The sequence below is a fragment of the Tauraco erythrolophus genome, chromosome 5 (assembly GCF_009769465.1).
Source record: "Tauraco erythrolophus isolate bTauEry1 chromosome 5, bTauEry1.pri, whole genome shotgun sequence".
In the NCBI taxonomy this organism is placed as follows: domain Eukaryota; kingdom Metazoa; phylum Chordata; class Aves; order Musophagiformes; family Musophagidae; genus Tauraco; species Tauraco erythrolophus.
Window position 1 is genome coordinate 34,633,676 of NC_141469.1, and position 23,877 is coordinate 34,657,552.

The window sequence follows — 23,877 nt, forward strand, 5'->3', positions numbered from 1 at the left end:
ACTGCTTTGTGTGCCTACATCCCAGATGGCTCCCTGGGAGGAGATGGCCTTTATGCTTGCTGACAGAGGGGACTTACTGGGCGATGCTTCAAAGGCTTTTATGGATTATGGGCTAAATTCAGTCCATAGTGCTGAAGTTGCTGTTTGACAATACTTTACCTTCATTGTCATATCCTTATGTAAAGATTGCATAGGGTAAGCTGCCAGGGATTGCTCAAAGGTTGTCTCCGAGCTGGGGCAATGTTGTATTGCTTCCTTCTGCTTACAACTGCAGGATAGAAGTCTGAAGCAGAAGAGAGCCCCATCAGCTGCTTGGACATAATCTTTCCTGAGGCACAGGGAGCCAAGGAGCTGTATTTATGCCAGCACAGCTGTACCCCATTGGCGAGTACAGCCTGGCTGTGGTTACTCCTAACGCGAAGTGACTGAGGTTGGGTTAGCTCCCTCTCTCCCAGCACTGTGTGTCTCTCTATGGAAAAAGCAGAATCAGCCACTGAAGAATTCTTGCTAAACAATGAGAAATATGGCTCAGTCCTGCAGTTCATTTTCTCTTCAGTCTGCCTTTGCAGTTAACATTTTTCCTCCTTTTTTTTTTCCTCAGCTTGAAGCAGAAGCAGTTTTCCGTGCCATCACCATTGCCAGTCGAATAAACTGCCCAGTGTACATCACCAAGGTGATGAGCAAGAGTGCGGCTGATATCATTGCACTGGCCAGAAAGAAAGGTAAGAGACTTCCCTTTCTCCCCTAAGCTCTTTTTTTTTGTTGAATACAAGCTCAGTGGAAAAACCTGGTACATCTTGACCCAAATCACAAGATATAGGGAGAGGTTATCAAAGAACAGTAGCACCATCACAGATCCTAAATATTTATGGCTGGGAAAGATAAAGGGAAATCCTTTTACATTTTTCAGGTGAGAAACTATCCCCACAAACTGTCCCCTTGAAGATTGCTTTGTAGCTTGTCTTTATCCTGTCTTCCCTTTTGCCTTTCCCTTAGACTGCTGTATCTCTGTTCCTGGGGGGGAGATGTTTTCTTCCTAACAGGGTCTAGCACATCCTCTGTGCATTTTGGGGGTATTACCCTCTGAGAAGTGGCTTGGGCCATGAACCTGCTGTTTTGAGCTGCCTCCTGCTCACTCCTGGCCTTGCTGCCGGAGGCTGAGCCCATCCGATGTACACTGGGGACATCTGTGGGTCAACGCTGCTTGCTGGGGCCGTGGAGGGGTCCAGGTTACAGAGCACTGAAAAGCGACTTGTGAGCCTGGGGGCAGCCACTTCTGAAGCTTCGTTTATGAGTTAGGACTGTTCAGCTGGTTGGTGCTACAAAGTGTGTCAGCAATATGGAAAAGCCAAAGAGCAAAATATTGTCTTGGTATTTGTATTCTTGGAGACGTGGAGTATGGTGCTGGGGACCATATGCTGCTATCTTCTGGTGCTGTGTCCAACCTGGGAGTAGGAAAAAGGCATCTGTCTGCTGGAGCCCATCCTCCACCTAAATGCGTTCTGAATCGGAGCAACAGAGAGAACACGGCTGTGATTAAAACAGTACAAATTACAACCAGATCTGAACTGTCTCCTCCTGGATTGGAAACGGAGCTTTGTAAATACGCTGATCAAAAGCATGTGTAGCTCAGAGAGCCTCCTGATTAATTTTTTATCACACAGACAAAGCCAGGGCTGCTTAATTTTCTGGGAGCTACACTGGCCATGTAGCAATGTGTGAATTATACATGGCTGCATGCAGCAAGCAGGATAATGTGCTGAAGAGAGAGTGGATTGTAATCAGTTCCTCTATATCCTTGCTTTCCCCAAGGTCCTCTTGTTTTTGGAGAGCCGATCACTGCCAGCTTGGGGACAGATGGGACACATTACTGGAGCAAAAACTGGGCCAAGGCTGCAGCTTTCGTGACCTCGCCACCTCTGAGCCCTGATCCTACCACTCCAGATCACTTAAATTCACTCTTAGCATGGTAAGACCTTAATTTTTTCTACAGTCTGATGGTCAGGTAAGTGCAAAAGCCCCATGGGATGAGGCATGTAGGAATCAGCTCAGCTTCCTTTAGACCAGTCTCATACATGAAACAGCGGAGAAGGGATATAGAAAACCAGGGATGGTTATATCCCTGTGTTTAGGCTGTCAGGCGGGTGAGCAGGCATGGACACTCCAGCTCCTGGTTAGCATGATAGAGAGGCAACTGCTGGCTATTCAGGAATTAATTCATTTTCTTTCTGCTTTTCAAGTGATTCCTAGTTGTATGGCTAGATAGTCTTTAGCCCAGGACTTCAGACTGGCTTTCTCCCTTGTTCTCTGTTTTCTTCAGCCGAATTGTTAATATATGATTGATGGCATCCTCACTGTCTAACAGAAGCAACAGCCCAGTGGATAGACTGCCCTCTGTGAGAATAGACTCAGTTTTAACCCCTGGTTATATCTGGCAAGCACAGCTTCTGAAATCAGGGTTGTCCCTGAACGCAGAGATACTTAGAACTAAAAAACCTACTTGGTGCAGTTTTTGTCAAAGCTAGTGCAGGGCTGTAAGCTGTGAGCATTTTTGAGAATTAGGCTGTCTTAATCTAAATTGCAAGTGTTTGTAGCAGAGTTCAGTGGTTTTAGCTCCTGTGTATTGAAAACTTCTGACTTGGTAGTTTGTCTTCATCTGGATGGACCAAAATCATATAAATTTACTTGTCTTTAGTTCTTGCAGCCTTGTTTTTACTTCTAGATTGCGTTGTGTCTTTATAGGTTCCAGGGTCCTCAAGCTGGAAGACAGCAAAGATAAGTGGTACCTATAGAGAAGGTACGTTAGGCAGGAGAAAGAGGCCAGAGTGGGTGACAAAGGAGACTGTCAGGGACACAGTTGGAGACGAGCTGGTGACTGGAGGCTTGACAGCGTGGGGATATGGGCTGACTGTCTTCAGGTTGGCAGGGAGTGGGTTATCACTAGAGAGATGAAAGGAATGTGGACAGCAGAGGGAGAAGTATCTTTCTCATATAGAAAAGAAGACATCAGCAATGCCTTGCCAGCAACTCAGACCATAAACCCATCCCTGGAAGTACTTTCTGCCTGTAGCTGGCTGTGATTCTTTAACTTAAGCAAAAGGCAATCTGCTTTGAAATTATATGGAAATTCACAGCTGAAGTCCCACCAGGACAGATTGCTAGCGCTGGAGTGAGGAACTCTACTGTTCAGAACCTTATTTAACACCATGTGGTGGCACTCATCTCACCTGCTGCTCCCCCTTTCTAGGGTTTCCAGTGCTCTAGACAGAGCAGTAGAATTTGAACGCTAAAAGTCACCCACTGGTTTTCAGAAAACATTTCCTTCTGAGGTTAGTTTTCCGCATAACTAACTGGCAAGCTGTATGGCAGGCAGTGCCAGTATGGCTGGTAATACAAGGCCCTTGCATGTGTAATTCAGGCTTGGGCAAAGCTACCTTTTCGGTTGGATGGGCAGCTACATCACAGATGTGTGATGGGAGACTGCCATCAATCATAGAATGATTGAATGGTTTGAGTTGGAAGGGACCTTAAAGATCATCTAGTTCCAACCCCCCTGCCATGGGCAGGGACACCTTCTCCTAGGTCAGGTTGCTCAAAGCCTCATCCAGCCTGGCCTTGAACACTTCCAGGGATGGGGCATATACAGCTTCTCTGGGCAACCTGTTCCAGTGCCTCACCACCCTCAGAGTGAAGAGTTTCTTCCTTATATCTAATCTAAATCTGCCCTCTTTCAGTTTAAAGCCGTTACCCATTTTTCTATCACTACACACTCTTGTAAAAAGTCCCTTTCCAGCTCAGTGCCACTGAGCAATATGCAATATGCACACATCCTGCCTTGCACACAGTGGGTCAGGCCGTGCAGTCCACCAAACCTAGTTTTTCACTCAGCTGCCCTAATGATGCTGCATGAACAGCACTATCAATGAATGCACAATTGAGCTCTGAGTTACATGCAGTTCTGGTAAGAATATGCCGGAATTTGTTCTGTTGTCACGGTCTGATGGCAGAAATAATTTTCCATAGTTGAACTTTCTGTTCCTTAAAGTAAGGACAAGGAAGAAAAATTAGTTTTCTAGTCCGATCCGTCACGATTGGCACTGTAAAGAGTGAAGCTCACTGTGTGAGGGTAAGGCTCTTAGCCAGCACATATGAATGTGTATCAGAATGTTTGGCTGTCGGACACAGCTACATGCTTTCTAGAGGAGAGTCCCCAAATAATAGTAAGTGGGTCAAAACAGATTAGCTAAAATAGCAAGAGAATTTTTAGAAGTGGAATCCAAATAATGACTTTTTTTTTTTAACACTAACATCAGAAAGACAAACTGAGGAGTCACAGAAGTTTTCATTATCCTCCAAGCATGCAAAAATGGCTTTTTTTTTTCTAGTGGCTTAAAGTCCTAGATCTTAAATGACAGCAGCTTAGCCTGCTTTCAGTTTTAATACTTTAAATCTATACTGTGAAACTAAAAAAAGAACTGTACGTTTTATCAGTCTACTATGCATTTGTGGGGAATTTTATGCAAAGATGATGGTAAAGACAGTATTTCACTTTTCTACTGCACTGTTCATTAGGAGTCAAGTATTTTACATTCACTAAAAAATCCTTACAACATTCTTCCTCTGCAAGTATGCAGCGTACTGCTTGTGCTGTTTTCCACAGAAAGTGTTGATTTTTCACCGAAAAGCTGAACATATAAAAATCCAGCCTGTCTTTTGGGGTTTGCAGATTGGATTTGCCTCATGAGGTTTGGTCCTTGTTTCATCTGTGGGCCATGCACCTGAGGTAGCTTTCATCTTCCATGGTGTCCTGCTGCATTATTGCGGCTGTGATACGCCATCTCTTCTGAACTAGAGATGTGAGAACTTGGTGCTTCATGGAAGATGTAACTTGCCGTGAAAGCCTTGTTTACGGTGGAGAATAAGATGATGAGGTATTGATGTGGCATTTAAAGCTACACATATGTCCACTGTTAATTCCCACCACTCCCTTTTGGAGATGTTTTCCGTGGTGATCCCTTCTTGTTTCTCAGTTTTTCAGTTGATCTGATGGTCATCCCCCATATGACAGCAGAGGGGGAGACATCTAAACAGGAGGAGAGCCTGTGTGGTTGATCGGGACGTGTTGGGCAGCTCTTGAGTAATATGCCTCAGCTTCACAAGTCTTATTGATTAGACTGAGGAGTGGAGTGCATGTCATTAAAATAGTCATTAAATGTCAGCAGAGAGGGAAAACGGAGTTCAGAGGAAGCAAGTCCTTTTTATCTTCCAGGTTTAGGACTTAATAGCAAGGTGTAAGAAGCACAACATAAGCTAAGGGTGATGGGCAGTGCTACCTGGGCCTGACTGTGACATCCATGTTTTCGTGGTTGTATTCGTCAGAGTGCAGAAGAGAGAGAGAGGGTAAGTCACAAGAAGCTTAGCTGACAGAAGAGCAACAGAAAGGGAGAAGTGGCATTGCAATCTTCTGACTTTATTGCATTAGAATAAATGAGTGTTTAACTGACAGATTTGGCTTAATCCTATGGAATAACACCAGGCAGTCACTAATAATCAGAAATAGCTAAAACATATCTGCCTTTTTACTATTAAATACATGGATTTGGTTTCTGCTGAAAAATGGGTGGATGGATGTAAGCATGGTGAAGAACCAGAAAAGACGCCAAAGATTCTTCTCTGACTGTCAGCAATCATTACGGCTGGCAGCGCAGAAAATTGCATTAGAATTACTGATGTGTGACCTTTCTTTTCTTTGCACATGGCTGTTTGTTAGCTTGCTGGAATCTAAATTTGTGGACCAGAACCATTCAGACGTTTCAGAGCTGGAACTTTACATAATCAGTTAAAGAAAAGGATGAGAGGCTCTTGGGGACTTTGTTCTTCTGGAGTGATAGAAGAGAAATTGTAGTGTGTTCTAATGCGCTTGACTCCTGTAAGCTTAATCAGGACCTAAAACTAACACCTATTTCCTGTGGAAATTGAAGAACCTGTCGTGTTTTTCGTCACTGTTTTTTGCAAGATTCTGTATATTGGTTATGTTCTTCCTCCTTATTCCCAAAAGCAACTGTTGATCCAGTTCTGCTCTGCAAAAAAAATTTTCTCTAGGCTGAAAAAACAACTTCTTAAATAAAAGCATTGGTAGCTCTTCTTGTGGTTTACTCCTTGCCTTTTTCTGCATAAGACCTTTAAGTTAGATAAAGTCAGAGCACATGTTTGACTTGCACTATGCCTTTCTTTCTTTAATGAGAAGACTACCTGATAAAAAACTTTCATTCCTTTTCTATTTTCATGGTTCTGTTTTGGAGGGTCAGACAAGAAATATTTGTGTAAGAATTGTAAGAAAAATATATGTGCAGGGGAGAAATGCAGAGAAACAAGCTTGAGGCTCTTGACTTTGCATTGCAAAATTTGCCATTATTTTTCAGCATGGTTGTGAATTAATTTATCTTGAGAGTGGCAAACATTTCATACAAGCATCCAATCATTTCCTTAATCCTAGAATAATCTTTTGTCCTGGTTAGTGGGTTTGTGCCTGATCTCAGTCGATAAGCAGCCTGAAACCCAAGGGGGCTGTAATCTGGGCATTCAGGGTGCTCCTGGGGGAAAGTGGGGATGTCCAATGCCATCGTCGCTCTTCAGTGATCTGTAGCCAACGTGTAAAGGCTGCCGACATGATTTACAGCCTATGCCTCTGGCGTGTAGGCTTGAAGGGTCCATTCACAGCTAGTCTGAGGCCATGGTAACCTTGGTGATGCCTGGTCTAAACCTTCTGTGTATTAACTCCGCAGTGGGGACCTGCAGGTGACGGGAAGTGGACATTGCCCGTATAGCACTGCCCAGAAAGCCATTGGAAAGGACAACTTCACTATGATTCCTGAAGGGGTCAATGGAATTGAGGAAAGAATGACTGTTGTCTGGGACAAGGCTGTAGTAAGTAATTGCTTACTTTTATGGACTAAAAAGAAATTGAGTGTTGGCTGAATAATGAAAGCCAGGAGACTCTTGGCCAGTACTTAAGTGACTTTCTAATATATTTCTGAGAATTCCCTGAGAAAGCGCTGCTAGGAGGTGGATTGTTTATTGCAAAAACCTTCTCCAGTTTTACAAACTCAGGGCTGTGTTTCACTTTTGACAGTGCAACACATTCGTGTTGTATTAGACCTGAGGCTTCACAGACTCCACTGCTCTATTTTCCAGTTGTGTCAGAGTGGATGCTTCTCAGAGATGTAGGATCTGGGGCAGTTTAATGGCTCTGAAGTGGACCCCAAATAAATGTGATGAATGGATTGTTTGAATTTGGGAAGTATCTCATCATTTTGGAGAAATTATAAATGGATGGCAGCCGAGCCTGAGGCTAGGCTGGAAAATGCTTTGAAGGAGAACATCGCATGTAATTCATATTGGCATGTTTTGCAGGGGGGTGCGGGTATAAGTTAGCAATTTTTCAATGGTTCCATGGGTCCTAATAGATAATGGTATTCTCCCTCCATTATCCATCTTCACATACACACACCCGTGCACACACGCTCACACACACGCTTGCTACCTGACATCGCATTGCACTTGAATGCATATTGCAAACTGGGAAGTGGTAGTATTTACAGTGCTTTCACGAGCACTTCTCCCAGGTTGTGTTTAATAACCACTTTCTTCAGGGACCTCTATTGAGATTCCAAGCACAGAAGCAGTTTCCATTATCTGCAAAGCGGGGAGGCAAGCACAGTGCAGCCAGCCAGCCATATTTCCCTTTTGTTACTCTCAAAGGGAAGGAGCTGCAGCAAGGGCTGCAACATGGGATTTACAGGTGGTAGCATTCAGTCTCGCTTATATTTTGCAAATCTCATGTTTTACCAGGCAGGAAATAAGTGTTTATTTAATATTAAAAAGTTTGGCACTATTCTTCCTTGGAATGTTGTTCTTGCTTATCGCCAGGGAAGACCCCTAAAACACTCTACTGAGAATTCAAAATGCTGTTGTGTACAGCTGCTATTAAGCCACCACTGACTGTATAAAAAGTTCAATTGATGGTGACATTTGTCCAGGCAAGGACTTTATAATTGGGATTGTATTACTTAGATATATAGGTTTGGTAATACTAATAGTAGAATGGACTTAATTTTCAAGAAATGTTTCTGACTGTTGGTCTTTTATTTAATTTTGTAATACTCATATAAGTTTCTCTGTTTTAAACTCATTAAAACATTTAAATGGAAATTACTAGGTCTAGCAACAAAACACACTTGGGCATCAGCACGTAGAGAAAGGGACCTTTGATAACTGAGCCGCCTGATGGTATTATCTGCATTAAGCTTTTATTGGCTGCTCTTTGGGATGCCAGGAATAACACATTGACTTATTTGAAAGTCCCAGGTAATGTGCTTTGTATAAAGTCCTGCATGATAAAACCTCAGTTTTGTGCAACATCACCATATATATGAACCACCTGCCTTCACGGATCTCCCTGATCGTTTGGCACTCTGGATAGTAAATCCTCATGTTATAGACCTGTTTTGCTCAAGTCTCATTGTTTTTAGGCCACAGGTAAGATGGATGAGAGCCAGTTTGTAGCTGTCACCAGTACCAATGCTGCCAAAATCTTTAATCTGTATCCAAGAAAAGGCCGGATTGCTGTAGGATCGGATGCTGATGTGGTTATTTGGGACCCTGATAAGGTGAAGACTATAACAGCTAAAAGCCATAAATCGGTAAGGAGAAAAGCAAAACCAGCAAGAAAAAATAAATGTCACTATTGCTTTTCAAATGTTGATCTAATTCTTGTGAACACCAAAAATAGGAGATACAGAGAAGTGGGTTAGCTGCCTACTCCTATTCTGAAATAGGTGAATGTTTCAGAAGATGAAAGTATCGAAACCTTGCATTGGAAGCACTGAGATCAGGAAGGATTTCTTCTCTCTGCATATACCATTGCACGAAAACCAGCTCACTTTTTTGCTTACCTGAAAAGCACTTGATATTATAAATCGTGTGGTTAAATCAACAGTGTTCTAAACTATGACAGGTTATTAAATATTTTGATAATACAGCTCTGAGCAGCTTCACAGTTGGGATTTTCTGTTTAATTCCAAGGCTTTGCTGCATACTTCTCTGCCCTTAGTGCAGAGTATCAGTAAATCACAGTTACTTTGATTTTGACTGTGACAGGTTTTATCTTATGTGTTGTGTATTTCAAAGTTGTTATCTTACTGTTTGGTGCTTTGGTCTTTTAGATTGGGGATTTCTTCCAAATATTTTACTGGAAATCCAGTAATATGGCTTATATTAAGAAAGCATAAACCCTTAGAAGTCTTTAAAAAGTAAGTTTAGGTGATTCAGTTTTTATTCCTCTGTCTTGGGATCTCTCTGTATTTTCAAAAAAGTAGTAATGACCTGTCCTTTGACAGTCATCCCCATTTAGACTCAGGCTTTCCTGGTCCTTTCTGGGCTTTTTCAGACAGAAATATGTGTGCTGGCACCTTTGAAATTCCCTTTTACAGTCACAGCACATGCATGGTGGGACCATGTCCTTTGGGTATCTGGCAGCTGGGTCACAATTTTCCTTCTTATTAAGGCTGTCACACTTCTAGAGGCTCTAGATAAATATGGAAAGTCCTCAAAAATAAATGAGATAAAGCCCTGATGGAAAGTGAGCAATGGAAAGGAAAAGCCTGATCCAAGAAAGTCGAATCAGAGAGATTCTTTTAGTCATTTCATATTGTACTGCATTGCTTTTCCTTCAGACAAAACAATTTTACTCACCTCTCAATGGCAGTTGTCTAAAAATATGACTACAAATATAGATTATAAGTTAGTAACTGGAAGAGATCTTGTACTGAACTTGCACTGAATATGTTGGTTGATCCCCAGGCCGTTGAGTACAACATCTTTGAAGGAATGGAGTGCCATGGTGCCCCGCTTGTGGTCATAAGCCAAGGGAAGATTGTGTTTGAAGATGGAAATCTGCACGTAAATAAGGGAATGGGCCGCTTCATCCCTCGCAAACCTTTCCCAGAATATCTTTACCAGCGCATCAAAATCAGGAATAAGGTAATGTCAGATATTATTTAATCTTCTTTATAGCCGCACACTCTTGAAACCACAGTAGCACTTGCTTTTTTATTATTATTATTGTACTGAGTTCATATCAGATGGGCTAGATATGACTTGTTCAAAACATGACCAAAAAAATGGTTCCTCTGCAAGTGTGAACTGATGCAACTTAATTAACACCGTGAGCTTCAGTGGGTAGAGCGTATAATGGTCACTCGGGCATAATTGCCTTGTGTCCAGCTGTGCAGTCTTTTGAAGGGAAGTAGAATAGCGATAGAATTTACTTTTAGTTGAAATTCAGAAAAAAAAGATAAAGCTTCTTTGGGAGGAGGATTAGCAGAAGAAAAACAGAATTTTAAATTGTTACTGAGCTTTGCATACTGAACAGCACACTGCAAAGAAGAAAAGCATGCAAGCCAGATACTCATTATAGTTGGCATCTCTGAATTGTTGTTGGTGCATTTGCTAAGCTGAGTGTTAGCAGCATTCACAGCTCAGAAGAATTTTGTGTTTAATAAAAAGCTTGGGAAATGACCAAAATTAAGACTGGGTCGCTTCTGGTTTTGAATTTTATCAGTGCTCCTCTATTGAAACCCAGTTGGCTTGGCCCTAGTTTGGGATTGTTTGGAAATTGCTTTTTGCTACTGAGCAAGAAATTCACTGTGTTGAGGACAGGTAACAAGACAAATGGACTAAAACCTATATTTTCTTCAAGTGAGCATATATCATCGCCTGTGGAGATGGCAGCTGAAATTAAGTCTATGAGCGGGTCAATAGGTTTTATCTTTCATCATTTGTTATACAAATTCTGTCAAGCTGCGGGATACAGCAACTTCTAACAAGAAAAGGCACTGTAAGAATCAAATGCATCTGCAAAAGTTTTGCAAAATAGCACTCATTATTACACTTTTTTTACATTGTCCACTTAGATGACATGGGCCTTCTCTTCACACTCGCCTCTCAAGAGTTTAGTGCATGGGAGTGCTATATAAAAAAGATTATTATAATTTAATAATTAATACAGCAATATGATTTTAAATTATATATCAATTATGTAAATTATATATAGATTATGTATAAATTAAATAAATGTAATTTAAATAGTGAAAACAACACTTTAAAAGCAAATGTCAGAGTGGTGTGTTATACCAGGAGTTTGCACAAAAGTAACTGGGCCAAGTAACCTGTGTCTTGCAAGCGGGCCTGGATTTTGGGGAAGACCTTTGATTTTAGATTCTTAGGAGATACTTACCTTTAGATACTTAGGTCTGCAAAAAGACCAAGAGGACTGATGTTTTCGCTCTTGCAGCTCCCTCTGCTGCCTGCCAAGAGGAAGAGAGAGCAGATTCATGTCTGTGTTTCTTCTCCCACTGTTGAATTTTAGCGATTGGAAATATTTAGAAAAACCCAGTGATGGTCATGTCAGCCACCATTTGACTATGTTAGTGCACAAAACCGGAATATAGCAAAAACGTGTCAAACAAAGGGCTGCAGAGCTGTAACTGACACAGGATAGGAGTTTAAATTTATCCCTGGCACAGGGATAGCAGTATAAATTCCTGCCTTTGTGAGTCCCTGGAAGATGGGTTCATTGCTGCAATTGGCCCCTGCTCCTTTCTGGGTATTACTTTTGGCTCAGCCTGCGAGACGGCGGCTCTTCTGAGCCTGATGTCCCCGTCACTGAAAGCAAGGATAAGGCATTGGTTTCTGTAAGAGCTGGATCAAACCCCTGTGAACAGTGTCCTTCCTATACAGTATTTTAATTTCACTGTTAACCTGTTGGGGAAATGGCTCTGAAACAATTCAGATTTCTGAACTTTTTGATGAGCTTTGGATTCTGCAATTCAGTGACTGAATTTTCCTCTTGAAAATTTGAACTGTTTTTTAAAAATTTTATTTCCTAGATTCCTGTGATTGTAAGGCCAGTGAGGCTCTTATGATTGTCTTTTCTCATATTCCTTATAGGAACTGTACAGGGATAAAATCTAGAGACCTCAAAGTGAAATCAGAGCTCAAATGACAGACAATTGAGGATTGACAAATAATGAAAGATGGGTCCCATGCCACAGCCTAGGGTATAACTGCCTTTCTAGTTCATGACAAGAAGTGGAAAATTTTGGAATTTTAATTTAAAAATCGACACCACTTTTCAATGAGTTCTAATGAAGATTATGATATATTTGAAGGGGAAGAGCAGAGAGAATACAGGTACGAGTGAAATTGCTACAGTCAGCGTAGTGGGTATCAGTCTTGCAACAACCAGAGTGGGATTCAGCAGCTGAACCACCCCTGCTGAACAGCCTCTGAATGGAGAGAGGATGGTGACTGATACTCCTTAAAATAAAGATCTTAGATCAGATCTGTTCTTTTGAATCCCATTTTTCCCCATTGACTGTGAAGGATGCCTAATAAGGATATCTCTCTTATAATTTATATATGTAAAAAAATGCAAGGAGGAGGATTTATGATGTCCTTTGTATATAAAGCAGACGGTAGCTTTGATGAAAATACAGATGTGGCTTTACTTCAGCTAATGCAGAATATAGCTCTGTGCTCAGTGGTCTCTGTATATAGCCAGGAGTATCATTAGGGAGCATTATCAGAGCATTCAGTGCCTGGGTTTTTATTCTCCTCTTGACCTAGGTGGGAGGACTGCAAGGAGTCTCCAGAGGAATGTATGATGGGCCTGTGTATGAAATCCCAGCGACGCCAAAATACGCAACTCCTGCACCCTCAACTAAATCTTCTCCTGCCAAAAACCAGCCTCCACCAATCAGAAACCTCCATCAGTCTAATTTTAGCTTATCAGGTAATTCAGCCTGACTGAGTATGGATTATTGGTGATAAATTTCAATTATAGTTACCTGTTTAATCTAGTATGAAGGGAATATATATATACACACACATACATACACACTCATACACATACATATGTTTTTATGCATTCTTTCCCGAGGAATATTTTACAAATTACCAAATATTCGGGATGTTTGCAATCTAAATTTTTTCTCTGCACGCAGCCTTTTAGTATTATTTCCCTGAGGTCTCTGGTTGATGTGGCTGAGGCCCCTTGGTGGTATGTACGGCTGATGGGACTTGAGCCTGGCGTAACTCTACATGGCTCAGACATCTCAGCTTGCTTTCTTGCTGCATCTCCAAAAACTTCTAGACATGGAAACCTCAACTGTCCTTGTCCACGGTCTGCAAACCAGTGCAGAAGCTATTCATATGCAGATTAGAGTATTTCTTGTCCTCTTTGCTCTTGGTGCCCAAAACATTTTCCATGGTACATAAGAAACAGACTGGAAAATCATCCTTTGGGCTTGTTGGAAGTAATTCTTGTCATTTGAAGATAGTTACTAGTGTGTCAAATCTTTATCCTTCAAAAGTCTACAGCCCAATTGGTAGATAAGGGGATCCTTACGATGTTATGAAAGGCACTGGATTTTCTCCCCTGTGGGAGCCAGTGGTGGAGTTTTCATCCCTGACAGAGCCTGCCTTCAGAAACTAAATGAAATTTCTGGAAGAAAGCCCAAGGAGAGCAAAACTTTTAAAAACTCTTCTGTCGAGTTGCAGTGTATTTTTACCCTACACCTGGGGCCATGGTGAGCACGTAGAGATACATAAATCTATATAAAGCAAAGAAAGTGCTTACAAATTTGACCTCTGATAATAATAACTGATAAATGGGATTTTCATAAGCATCTGAAGCTGTGGTTTCACAGTCCACTGCTGCATCTGGGTATTACTAAGGCACCTAGGGGTACAAATTTGATCCAAATCAGGCAAACGCACGTTACTGTGTTCTTGTGAAATTAAACAGAACCAGAGACTACGATAGCATTTAAAATGATTTTGCTCTTCTATGGTAGTCTTACATTGCCTTTAGGAAGCTGAGTGTGATCAGACAATGTTTAGCCTCGCAGAAAGCTTGCTGTCACCTTAAGCTTAACCTTTCAACATTTTAAAATGCAGTTTGAAGTGGATGTGAGTTTACATCAGCTCAGTGCTACTTTCCGCGTGGATTTATGGTCACTAACATCAGATTTACTGTACTGTTAACCCATGGACTCGGTGGGGACAGATATTCTAAATCAATGAGACAGGTTTGAAAAACCCATTCTGCACATATATGATTTTTTTTTTTTAGATATAACAGCAATATTTTCTGTCAGGACAGGAACCCAGTCTGTAGGCTGTCATCCCTGCATGGGCACTTCTTCAAGTCAGTGGAAAGCAGTTCCCCATGTAGGGTGAGCATCAGTCTGATACCAGACATTTAATCCTACACTTCTCATTGAAGACAACTGGAGCTAGGCACAGAAATGTCAGGAGTCTGGCTCAAGAGAAACCATCTGATGATGTGAGGGAAGCACAGTTGGAACTAGCCAGGTAAAATCTCATCACTGCTGTTTTTTTCCTTTTCATAGCTTTGTTTCCTGATTTTCTGTTGTTGCAGGAGCTCAGATAGATGACAATAACCCACGCCGTACTGGCCACCGCATTGTGGCACCTCCGGGTGGTCGCTCTAATATTACCAGTCTTGGCTGAAAAATGATGATGGACAGAAACACAAGGATGAAGGATCGTGGGAATAATGTCCGTTCCCTTCAATATCTGTGTTATCGAATCCACAGTTTTATTTGGTACTAATGGAAATAAAAAACAAAATGTCTTTCTTTTTTTGTATAGGAAGAGGTGATAATAGTGTGGTGTGTTTGCTTGGAACTACTTGCCTCACAATTGTGCTTTCATGCCATAGTCACCTTAAAGCATGGTGCTTCCATTGCCCCTTTAGTGACTACAGGTTTTAGCTTTGTCTCGTAACTGAATGATGGTTCCTTTGCACCCTTTCGCTGTATTAGAGTAGTTAATGCATGTTACTGAGTTATTTATGCAAGTTGCATTTTGTGGGTGAGTCCCTTTAGAACACGTTGCCAACAATTGACTAGACACAATGCCAAGATTAATGTCCATATTTGAGAAACGACACCAAAAACACTTATGAAGGAAGAAAATGGCCATCTTGAAAGTATACAGTAGAGTAGTATAGGCAGCTTCTGTTTCATCCTTAATTTATTATAAACCCAAGAAGCACTTCTCTCAGAAAATCATCAGGACACGTAATGACAAATGGTCTCTGTAGCACCTGTCTGTTCCCACTCACTATGGTCCGAGTCTGTGTCCTTCTTGTTTCCATTTTAGACAGAGCCATAATTTATACATACCAATGCCATTGCCACCCTTGCAGGGATTTCTCCACCTGGGCAGTAGTGCTCTCCTTTTGCATGAGATTTTTGGTACTTAAAGATAATCCAAGTTGCCGTCGGATTTTTAAAGTTTTTTGTACAGAGTTTTTCCTTTGTAATCACATGCATTTTTACTTACTCTACCGTATCAAGATCTACTAGTTGTGGTTCAATTTCTGAATTCAAAGCTTGTGAAATAAAGGAAATAAATTGATGGGTAAGCGTCTTCCTCTGCTTTCCAGTGCTGTTGCTCAATGGTTTAAAATTTAGAATGGAGAAGCTCAAGAGAAATTGTCTTTTAGGTTGACATCATGTGAAAGAAGGAGCCTCCTTAGATCAGAAGGAGTGTTAAATGTATAGATGTCTGCGTATGCATACTATAGCATGCCATGATCTGTCTAAATAGAGTTCACAGTAAAAATGCACTTGCTATTGACATTACAGCTGCCTCAGTTTTGGCCAAATGAGACCTAAATTAGCTTTCTGTCAAGACCTTCAGGTCTGCATCTGATTTGATTGAAATGGTAATTGATTGCCATCATCTTCATCTGTAGTACGGAAGCAGTATGCAGTGCTCCAGTTTAACATAAGTTATATTTGACTTAATACTGGTTTTCTCTGCCGACTGAACCGGGACAGTGTTTAGGCATGGCATGAACAAGACACACTGCAGGTAAGGTGAGGCAAGCGGACTTGAATTCTCTCTTTCTCTGAGAGTGAAGGAAGTGCTTTCTCCTTGTCTTTCTGACTCTCACAAACTATGTAAAGAAACCTTTTCTCTCTCTTTTTGCTTGTCTGATTGTGCTGCAGATGTGGGAGGTGTGGGCTATGGTGGAGGGTGGGTGCTACGAAATGAAGCAGGTCAGCAAAACACCTCCCCTTTGGCATTGTGCTGCTGTGCCCTTGTCTACATGACAAAGCTGCAACAGGAGAAGTCTTGTAGCAGGACAGTGCTGGTGGGATGGTTTTATCTGGCTGGGATGCTTGACCACTTGGCACCTGTCCGTCCTTTCTACACAGAATAAACTGTGTTGGCACAGGGCATGTGGTGCACGCCAGGTGCACGCAGGACGTAAAAGTTTTTGAAAGTAGCCTACCTGAAGCCAGTATGCCATCACTTCCAGCATGCCATCACTTCCAGCTTGCCCAGGGAAGGAACCATTACCCTGGAAAACTCCATTTTGGTCAGCTTGGTCTGAAAACCTGGCAGCAAAGCTAGTCTGAATAGCCAGCTTTTCCTTTTGCTTTGGCTCTCATCTGAACCAGTGAAGAAACACTGCAATTCCGCCTGAAGTGAACTGAATTGATTGCTCCCAAAATAAGAGAAAAATAAAGCTTTTCATGAACAATCCCTTCTGCTAAGGATTCAAATTGATGTTTCCTATTGCCTGGAGAGTGCCTTCATCCCTAGGCTTGCTTGCTCACTTGGTGGTTCAGGTTTTTTAAATTAAGTAAAATAATGCTACCAGAGAAGCTTGAGGACAGCCTGCCCTGGAATAATGCACAGCCTATCAGGTAAGGCCATCCTGAAACGCCAGGTCTCCATCTCTACTATCCTATTCCAACCCATTTGCTATGCATGACAACAGAGCTGGCCACAGTTCTGGTAATCTAACCCTGACGATAGAAATAAAGCTCATTTGTGAAACTTTGCAGCGAATTTGACATAATGTGAAAATTTTGGAACCGCTGGTTACAACTTCCTTAGTGATTTTCTTGTGTGTGTTTGTGTGAGTAACAATGGTTGCTCACCTCCAGGTAAAACTTCTGCTTGATCTAGGAGGCCTGTTATGCTTGAGGTGACAGAGCGATTGTTGTGTAAGTAGTATTGACAGATTCCACTTTTCCCTCCTACGTGTTAAACAACATCCTAAACCAAGAAACTCTTTGCTTACAAGTTAGTCAAGATCCACTGTTGTTAACACACATTTATTTTTCTATGGTAAAGTGTCTGTGAATAAATACATGTGTTTGTTAGGTGCTTCGTGGTTCAGTGCTGCTGTGTGAACAAGACTGTGCTTGTCAAGTCAGTGTAATTGCTATCATTTCTCCAAGGGTAGATAACGCTAGCGTGCCCATGATGTCCATGAGCCCCGCAGCCTGAGCGCTGCTGATGGACAGGCTGCATGCAGGAAGCCTATGGATCCTGTCCTGTGCCTTGGTCTCTCCACTCTGGACAAGCATTACTACCTCCACGTGATTTAAGCAGTGTTTTTTTGGAGCACAGGTACCTTATTGCACGGTCACCAGGTGAGATGAAGGATGTCTCACCTGGATGATTGCTCTGATACACCATTGGAGAGCTGGAACATGCTGTGCCATGTTCACGGAGGTTTGAAATCAAGCAAGGTAAGTGGTGCTGCTCTTGCTACCTATTTCACAGCAATACTCCTGCCCCTACATCACTAAGGTAGCCTTAAAAAAAATAAAACAGTTAACAGTAAATAAAACATGGATTAGCTGGTTATCTTGAATACATCTGCAGGGCAGGAGACTATACTTGAGTTAGTTCCCTTGTGAGAGCCCCAAGCTGGGAGATGGTTAATTTGTGAACTTGTGGGTGGGGAGCTGCTGTTATCTCAACTGCAAGAAGAAAAGCAGTGCAAAGCTTTTAACGCTTTTTGAATTGTCAAGCTTCTAAAAATTTGCAGCAGGGCTATGAGCTTTTAATGCCTGATAGAGTCATAGACGTAAAACAGGCTCTTCCTTATTGCCATTTGCAGACTCCTTAAAATTAGTCCCTATGACCAGCCTGAGGGCTGTCTTTGTCAACTAAGAGATGTGGAAGAGAAAGCTGGATCCATGGATTGTTTCCTGAGTGGCAGTTTGCCTTGTGTTACAGTTTGTCTGCTACAGAGCAATGCAGTTACTCGTTTGAATTTTAGTGTTTGTGGCAAAGGCTGTTAATGATGATGCTAAGCCTGTACCAAAACTGACAGCTGTCCTAGCCATTAAATGTTCCTCTTGGCAATACACTGATCTTCATGTGTGAGAACTAAAAACACAGACTGGACCAGGACAGATGACCATGTTCTCTGGGTGCCGGTAGCCAACAACATAAGGCCAGAAGAAAACGGCAAGCATATAATGTTGTGTTCCTCTGAGTGTTTCCCTCGTTTCCAGTGCTTGTAATTTCTTGAGAAGTAGCAGCATCTTTGTACTCTGTAGCTGTCAGTGGATTTTTCTGCCATGAATTTATTTGCCAAGGCGCTTTTAAACCCATGTAAAATCTTGGCATTTATGGCTTCCTGGAGCAAGGAGTTGCGCAGTTTAACGCACGATGACAAAGTGCCTCCTTTTGACTCTGCCATCACTGCCAAGCTAGTCTACTTGGCACCAGCTCATTCTTGCCATGTAGACCTGGCCAGTATTATATCTCAGTCATCTGAACAGTTTTGAGAAGAGTTTTCCACCATGGTTTTGGTGAACTTTGCACAAGCTTTCCAGGTATGTTTCAGTGACAATAGTGAGGGGTATTCAATTCAAAATAAATTGCATGGAAGAGTCTTATAACACAGTAAAAATGCAGAGTCTGAGACACTGAGCTTCATATGCTCATGAAGTATTTGCAGTGATATGGGTAAAGTAGTTAGGTCTCAGCATGTCACCTCTGGCCAACCTGCAGGTACCTCAGTGACTGCATTGCTTCTTTCTGTGTGTCTTCAGCTGGCAGGGTCTGGACCCTTGTCCCCTCTCCTGATGCTCTGCAGCACACCAGTGGCCACAGCTGCCAGGCTGCCGAGACCAGGAGCCCTCCCAGCGCAGAGGCAGTTCCCAAAGAGCACGGGGCATGCTAAGCCTCTGCTTAAGTCTCTGCTGAACACATAGAAGATGCATCTATTCATCTGGAAGAAACATGACCAAAAAGCTGTCGTATGGAAGGATCTCTGGATGTCAGAATGGCTCCCAAAGACTGCTGTGGATGCCACGGTAGGGTGAGTGAAGGCACTAAACCTGGTGCTTGCCCTGGTATTGGGTTATGGTGTGCACAGGCTGGATCAAAGGACCTTTATGTGTGACTTAGGAGTCCTTGTTTATGTCAGGAATGAAACTGCCCATATTGCACTGGAGTTGGCACCAGCCTGAAGGTCCCAAGCACAAGTCTTTTAAGTTGCAAACCTTTTCAGTATGCTCCAGGCTGCCTTTCAGCAGGACTTCTGCATGACAAGCCTTTCCACGTTTTTTTTTTTCTACAGCAGAGACCACTGAGATTTTGATTCTTTCATGATAAACAATGCACTCAACAACTCTAACACCATGCCTAGAATTTGTTTGGGCTACACCCTTGTCATAAAGCTGTGGATGAAGCTTAACACAATAATGAACCATTGCAATAGTTGTTATCCTTGATTTTAAAAAAAGGAGAAACAAAGCATGGCATTTTTTCCCTATGTTTCTTCAGCAAATGTTTTTGATATGCACTTGTAAAGCATGATCAAAGCTCCTTGTGAGTCTCTCCTAAATAAACTAAAGAGAGAGTGCTTTATAAATTTATGTTATAAAGCAAGTGTTTTGAGCTGCGATTGGCACCTTAGTATCTCCATATTCCCCCCTCTGACATCCACTGTGCTGGAGGCTGCTCTCAGCTGGTAAAACTGCTTAGCAGTTTATGTCCCAGGGGCTCTCTAGGCACAATCCCTGGCTCGCAAGTGATTTCTACCGTCCCTTAAAACACAAGGAAGGTACAAGGCGGTGGTGGGGCAGATGACACACATATATACCAAACATTTCAGTAACATATCAGTAGGAAGGAATATTAGAATCATGGACAGATTTAGGTTGGATGAAGTATATCAGCTGGAGTCCAGTCTCCTACTCAAAAGCAGGGCTAACTTCAAAGTTAGGTGGATCAGGAGGACCTTGCCCAGCTGAGTGTTGAAACTCTCCAAGGATATATATTCTCTATCCTCTCTGAATAACTGGCTCCAGGGATTCACTCATTTCATAGTGAGAATCTTTTTCTCCTGATGAGTAGCTGGAACGTCTATGCTGAACCTTGTGACTGTTGCAATGAGTTGTGCCCTTTTGATTGGTGATAAAAGTACTTTACAGCATTACGAAAAAAATCTCACTCTCAGTACTGTTCTGTGTTGGCTTGGAAATAAGCAGTCACATGGATTTAAACAACTGAGGGGCCAGAGGTAGGGAAAAAAAAAAAAATCACTCCGTAATGACTATGACAGGAGCTGGGAGGGAGATCTTCAGCATCAGGATCCAGATACTGACTGTTAACTATGGTTAAACCAACATAAGATAAAATTGAACAGTGCTTAACTGAAAAGCAACTGTTGTGAGCTTAGCTTGGCCTTTGCTACACTTGTTTCTTGGTCTAATAAAACTCTTGTTCAGTATCTGCATCACTGACAGGGAGTGATGTCAGGTAAGTGCCGTGACGTGCACAAAATCTGCACGACTTCAAACAGGAGAGGGAATCCACGGAGTAATTTAAGGGGACTGAGAAGCTGGTAACAGAGGTAAGAAGAGCGGGTGCTTTGCCACGAAGCTGATGTGACTTCGCGGGAGAAGAGAAGAGAGGAGACGGCTGTTTGCAGAAAGTCCAGCGCAGGGACATCGGGGCAGCGCCGGGCCGGGCGGAGCTGCCCGCACCGCGGCCGGGGCCGAGGGAACTCGCGGGGCCCCGGCGAGAGCCCGCACCCTCCCTCGCTCCTTCCCGGGGCTCCCTGCCCGGCACCTCCACCAGCCAGGGGACGGAAACCCCGCGAGCTGGCCGGGAGAGGGCACTGCTGCCCCGCTTTTGGGACAACCCCAGCCTTTCCGCCTCTTCCAAGGGAGAGAGAAAGCCATTTCAGTCCTGCCCAGCTGAAGGAGTCAGAGTATCCGGGGAGATCCTGCCTGGGTGATTAGAGACCGTGGTCGGGTAATTACAGGCCCCACTCGGGTAAATAAGAGACTCTGCCTGGGTGATTAGGCTGCATCCTAACAGTGACGGGAGCCACTGCTGTGCTGCGTGGTTTAAAACATCAGCTCAACACTCAAAGCTTCCTTCTTGCTACCTAGAGTGCACTGCAGAGTAAGATGTTCAGAGGTGAACAGGCTGCATCCGTTCAAAAAAAAGCCCAACAAGCAGCAAATAAAATGCCTCGATCAGGAAGGTAGAGATGGCAGAGACCAATTGCTGAAATACCAGATTCAAACACTTGAAGTGCTGCAATTTAGAAAAAAAAAAAAAGTATCTTTACAATGATCGAGGTGAAAATCAGCCCTTTAACAATTGTGCGTAACACGCCTGGCAAAGTCACTTTCATCTGAGGTAAGCTGCATAACTGATGCAACATATTCCATCATGCACCGAAGGACAGTGTTTCAGATAGCCAAACACACGTTCATTTCAAAAAGACAGAAAACTGTCATTTCTTGAAAGCTGTAAGATTGGTTAAGTGGGGCAATTTATTACACAATACAGGTGCTCTGTACAGCCAGTAAGAACTAGCTGCTTTGCATAACAAGTAGCATTCCCATAAGAAACGTAATGAGCATAACAAAGTATGCTGGAAACAAAAGAGTTTATTTAAGGAGGAAGACTAGAAACTGAAGTATAAAAAATGAAACAGTAAACCGGTTTTGTCTCATCCTTCCCCAAAATAATGATTTGAAATCTGAGACAAATGCAGAGGAATACATTTATAAAAAATCTTTGTACAAATTTAAAAAAAACATACACAGACTTGGAAGCACTCAAATATGACAAAAGAGAGACTAAATGCAATCTTTTGAAGTACTAATGCCATCTGAGGTCTGTTTACACATTCTTTACATTTCTATTTTGGTTAATCCAAAGCAGCAATCACAAAATATTAAGACCCGATCTACCACATTTAGGGCTCAAAAGCAAACGGTACATCATGATTGTAACGAAACCTGAGACACACCGACCTGCGCAACCAGCCCAGTGTGCATCTGTTCTCCTGCAACCATGCTTTCCCCTGGTATATTCCTAATCTAAAACTATCTCCCCTCCACATTCCCCAAGCAATCTGGAAGAGCTTATATTAAAGACTTCCTTGTTTCCCCCTTACTAACACCAAGCGGGAATGTTTTATTAACAGATAGAGGAAGTCGGGATTGATTCTTGGTCCGTAGCTAAAGAAGATTTCTCAGTTATTATTGATGTTCTCCGCTGTTCCTCAGTAAAGCAGCTCAGTAAGTATTTATAGCCGCTGAGATTCCCCAGAAGTACACTTTGGTACTCTGTGTTCAGACAGCTCATATAAAAGCTTTTACTATCTGTTGCCTCTTTTTTTTAGCATCTTTTGAGTTTTTCTTTGGTTCAGTCTCCTCATCCTATGGACTCTGTAACCTCTCTCTGAAAGAAATAAACAAGACAAATATAACAAAATTGTAGACAGAGTTTTTCAAACACTACAGTTCTCTCTTAAACTAAATTAATTTTGATAAGAGAAGAAAGGTGCTTGCTATATAATTACAACTTCTGCATTTGCTGGTTTCAGCTGCCTCTGTTGAGGCTGCCAAAACAAAGTTGCATAAAGATAAACGCTCCTTTGTTGGGTCCCTGTTCCCTGCACACGTATCCCTTGTTGGCTGTGGGAAAGGAGTGTGTGAAAAGGGTTGATGCCATGAGGGAAAGGAGCCATCTCCTGAAGTCAGTCCCAGGCTGAGGTCACTCAGGGGATAAATACTTTTCCCCAAAGGCCTGTGGCTCCTGAGAACCAACTGTTTGCTTTGCCTGTCAACAGGATTTTCTCTGCTCAATATATCAAGCCCCAGCGACCAGCTGGCTGGTTTGATCTGCCCGTAGTAATCAGCTGGCATCTTTCAGGTTTGTAGCCATTTCTTCTCCTCTAGTTAGCACCCCAGCATAAGCCAACTGAAACATCTATCAAGAAAATCATTGTTAGAGCTGCTCTCCTCATCAGCCAAAGACTGGCGCTTGCCTTTGTTCCTGAAATAAAGGTGGAAGTTGAAAGCCTAAATACCACAGACCATATTTTGGTTGCTACATGTCGGCCTAGTTCCATTGGATTCACTTGTCTCTGCTGATTTATGCTGTCTGTGACTCAGGTTTTAAAAAAGCCTAGTTAAAGGACATTTGGAACCAGTATTTCTCAGGTCTCTACCTAAAATCAAAGTTATTTATAAAATACATAGCAGCACAGACGCAGACTCAGATGATTTTCCTAAATTTAGAAAAGAATATAGGGAAAAAAAGGATCAAGTATATGCAAGAAGTAACTATTAACGAAGAAGCTCAGCTAGTGTAGGCATTATATTTTGAGTTTGGCTGACATACCTGCTCATGAAGTAGATTTTATACTGCTTTTTATTGTTTTCCACATATCATTTTTTTAGCCTCTACTGTACCTGCATAAACCAGAAGTCAGTCCAGGGGGCTCTTGAATATTTTCATGAGAATCATCTTTGTCTGCTGATTCTGATGACGGAAAGGACTTTCTTTTTGAGTTTGTTTTTTCCCCTGAATTGCCAAATGCATGTGGATTAAAAAAAATGAATCACATATAGTAGAGCTTGTTTGGTTTTGATTAACTGAAAACAAAAAAAATACACTCCAACACTTCATACGTACACGTTATCATTCCAAGGAAAT

General features: G+C 42.2%; 2 protein-coding genes across 2 annotated transcripts in view; one reads left to right on the forward strand and one right to left on the reverse strand.

Annotated features, from left to right (window-relative positions):
- CRMP1 (collapsin response mediator protein 1) overlaps window positions 1-14,595 on the forward strand; it is a 50,464-nt gene extending 35,869 nt beyond the window's left edge. Inside the window, exons 8-14 of the mRNA XM_086612594.1 lie at window positions 602-722; window positions 1,813-1,969; window positions 6,786-6,927; window positions 8,532-8,702; window positions 9,862-10,041; window positions 12,688-12,853; window positions 14,504-14,595. Of these exons, the coding sequence (XP_086468720.1) occupies window positions 602-722; window positions 1,813-1,969; window positions 6,786-6,927; window positions 8,532-8,702; window positions 9,862-10,041; window positions 12,688-12,853; window positions 14,504-14,595 (1,029 nt within the window). The remainder of the gene's footprint in view (window positions 1-601; window positions 723-1,812; window positions 1,970-6,785; window positions 6,928-8,531; window positions 8,703-9,861; window positions 10,042-12,687; window positions 12,854-14,503) is intronic.
- A 7,922-nt stretch (window positions 14,596-22,517) lies between these two features.
- Window positions 22,518-23,877, reverse strand: part of EVC (EvC ciliary complex subunit 1) — a 55,411-nt gene continuing 54,051 nt past the window's right edge. The window contains 2 exon segments of the mRNA XM_086612049.1: window positions 22,518-22,617; window positions 23,634-23,745. Of these exon segments, the coding sequence (XP_086468175.1) occupies window positions 22,518-22,617; window positions 23,634-23,745 (212 nt within the window).